This window comes from Nanorana parkeri, unplaced genomic scaffold (genome assembly GCF_000935625.1).
Source record: "Nanorana parkeri isolate BGI_ZX_2015 unplaced genomic scaffold, ASM93562v1 scaffold951, whole genome shotgun sequence".
NCBI lineage: Eukaryota > Metazoa > Chordata > Amphibia > Anura > Dicroglossidae > Nanorana > Nanorana parkeri.
The window spans coordinates 44,269-47,064 of record NW_017307219.1 but is presented as its reverse complement, the minus strand read 5'-3'; the positions used below and the strand labels follow the sequence as shown (position 1 = coordinate 47,064).

Below are 2,796 nucleotides of genomic sequence, written 5' to 3'. Positions count from 1 at the left end.
TAAATTATGGTTGATGTTATGGTTGATTTTGTCATAAAATCACTACAGTCTTCAATATAGGATGGAAGTGTTTTTACATATTGTCTCAAAATTGCATCCACTTATCTACTTATATTTTATATTTTGCTGTGAACCACTATGCCATTTAGTGAACCCAGGGCGCCCTGTGCACCCCATGGCTCCAGTGCACTCCAGAGTATCCTGTGTCATCTTGTAACCCCAGTGTTCCCTGTGCATTGTGTGACTCCAGTGCATTCCAGAGCATCCTGTGTCATCTAGTGACTCTCCATGTTTCTTACAGTACTACAGTGAGTGATTCAGTTTCTCACTCTCGCAGCTGAACTTGCCTGGAATAATGAGGAATACATCTCCGAGAATTTTCAAATAGGCTTTAGCCACAAATCATCTTCTGCTTAGACAAGATTCTTCTGTGCCGAAAAGAAACGTGGTACTCTCCACCCATCTAATGATTACCATGGACTAAATGCCATCACTGTCAAAAAAAACATATTCAATACCCCTTATTGCAGAGCTTTTTTTTATTGCCTCCATGGAGCTCAATTATTCATGAAACTTGACCTACGAGGTGCATACAACTTGATTCACATCAAACAGGGTGCCTGTTTGATGTGACTGCCTGCAGAGTTAAAATGCTCAAAGAATTTTAACTCTGCAGGCAGTCTCCATTTGCACCTATATCAAACGACACTGTCTGTTTCAAGTTTTCTCTGCAAGCTACACTAAAGTTACATGTAATGCAATTAACCCCAGAGTCATGTGGGACACTTTGATTGCCCCAATCCGCTTACTTCAATGTGGGCACATCCACATCCAATCTCAGGGTAGGATCCTTGGCATGTAGTGGTTCAAAAGCAATATGAGTTTCAGTCACTTTAGTCATTTTTGGTAGTTTTATTTCTGAGTTTTCATGGAAGAGAAGATGAGCAACAGACCAGCAACAATTTCTTAACTACAGTTCCTGTATCTTTAAAACAGGTGGTATAGCAATGTCTTTCAGTTGTTCCCATGCTCCCCCAGGGTAGGACAGGATCCTCTCATTTCAAGGTTCTAGTGTCTGATTATTCACTCTGCAAATGAAAGTTAGTCGAGAAGGTTCTAGTATTTGCTTCTCCCTATCAAGCAGTTTAGTAATGCTATTTGGTAGGGCTGCGGAAATTAACGATTAATCCCTCGATTAATCGTAAATATTTTTGATCGATCAAAATTATTTTGATTGGAACTCACCTCTCCGCCGGCTTCCGGGTCTTCCGTCGGAGATCCGGTGACGTCACGGACTCCTCCCCCGAGTGGCTCTGTCGGCTAACGAAGGGAAGGGGGGAGGAGTCCGGTGATGTAGCTGTCCGTGATGGGTAACGAAGGGAAGGAGGGAGGAGTCCGGTGATGTCGATGTCCAAGACGTCACTGTAAAAAATTTGATTAATCGAACAGGAAAATTTTAATCATTACCAGCCCTACTATTTGGGCATCTGCTTCCCTCTTAGTTGCATTGGATCAAAATGAATTAATTAATTTCAGTCTCCAAGCCCAATCTCCCAACTGGTGAGAGTTCTCAAGTCAATCTTCTATCATATACAATGCCTAACACATGTATATACGTATTGTGCCTATTATGGCACATGCTTTTTTCTTATAATCACCAGCAACGCTCCTTTAACATCCTTGTTTCTCAAAGTGTAGATGAGAGGGTTGAGCAATGGAGTCACAACACTATAGAACAAGGTGGCCATTTTATCCTGGTTGGCCACATGAGTGTCTCCTGGTCTCATGTACATAAAAATGATTGTACCATAGAATAAAGTGACTACAATAATGTGTGAAGCACAAGTGGAAAAAGCCTTCTTCCGGCCCACTGATGTACTGATCTTAAGTATACTGGAGATAATGTACCCATATGTAATGAGAATGAGGAAAAATGGGCCCATAACCAATGACATAGCACAGAAAAAAATAATGTTCCTGTTAAGAGAAGCATCTGTGCAAGCCAGTTCTAGTACAGATGGTATCTCACAAAAAAAGTGGTTAATGACATTTGGGCCACAGAATGATAACCGCAAAGCAAAGAATGTATGTATTAATGAGTTTATAGAGCCTCCAATCCAACAGCCACTTGCCATTTGAACGCATAAGCTTAGATTCATAATTGTGGTATAGCGTAATGGGCTGCATATAGCAACATAGCGATCGTAAGCCATTGCTAAGAGAAGGCAGCACTCTGTGCCTCCTAGACACATGTGTATAACCATTTGGGTAAAACAGGCCTCAAATGATATACTTTTTTTCAGTGATAAAAAGTTGATAAGCATTTTTGGAACTACGCTGGAGGTAAAGCTAAGGTCCAAAAATGATAAGTTACTCAAGAAGAAGTACATTGGTGTATGGAGACGGGAGCTTATACTACTGACAAAAATAATAAGGGTATTACCCATAAAGGATATAGCATACATGACAAGAAATATCACAAATAAAGCAATTTGCAAGTCTGGTCGTCCGGTCAGCCCCAGAAGAATGAATTCCTCAACTCTGGTGTAGTTCCATGGCATCATGGCCAATAAGACAGTCTGGAGAGAGAATTTTGTGGTGGAAATGTCATGATATATACATTTATGTACAAACAGTAGTAAGTCCCTTCCATAGTCCACTCAATACTTTTTTCAACCTTAAGCTCACCAAACATGTTACGGTCTGATTGTACAATCTCCTTTAGATCTACCAACAAGTATGTATTAAAAGGACCTGCCTGATTAGGTACAAATTGATTGGATAGTTTAGGTTGGT

The 2,796-nt window shown here is 40.5% G+C and overlaps 1 protein-coding gene across 1 annotated transcript; it reads right to left on the bottom strand.

The window, feature by feature from the left end:
- Nucleotides 1-1,628: 1,628 nt before the first annotated feature.
- Nucleotides 1,629-2,564, bottom strand: LOC108795253 (olfactory receptor 2G6-like). The gene has a single exon (XM_018566465.1). The coding sequence runs from the start codon at nt 2,562-2,564 to the stop codon at nt 1,629-1,631; it is 936 nt and encodes a 311-aa protein (XP_018421967.1).
- Between the last annotated feature and the right edge of the window lie 232 nt (nt 2,565-2,796).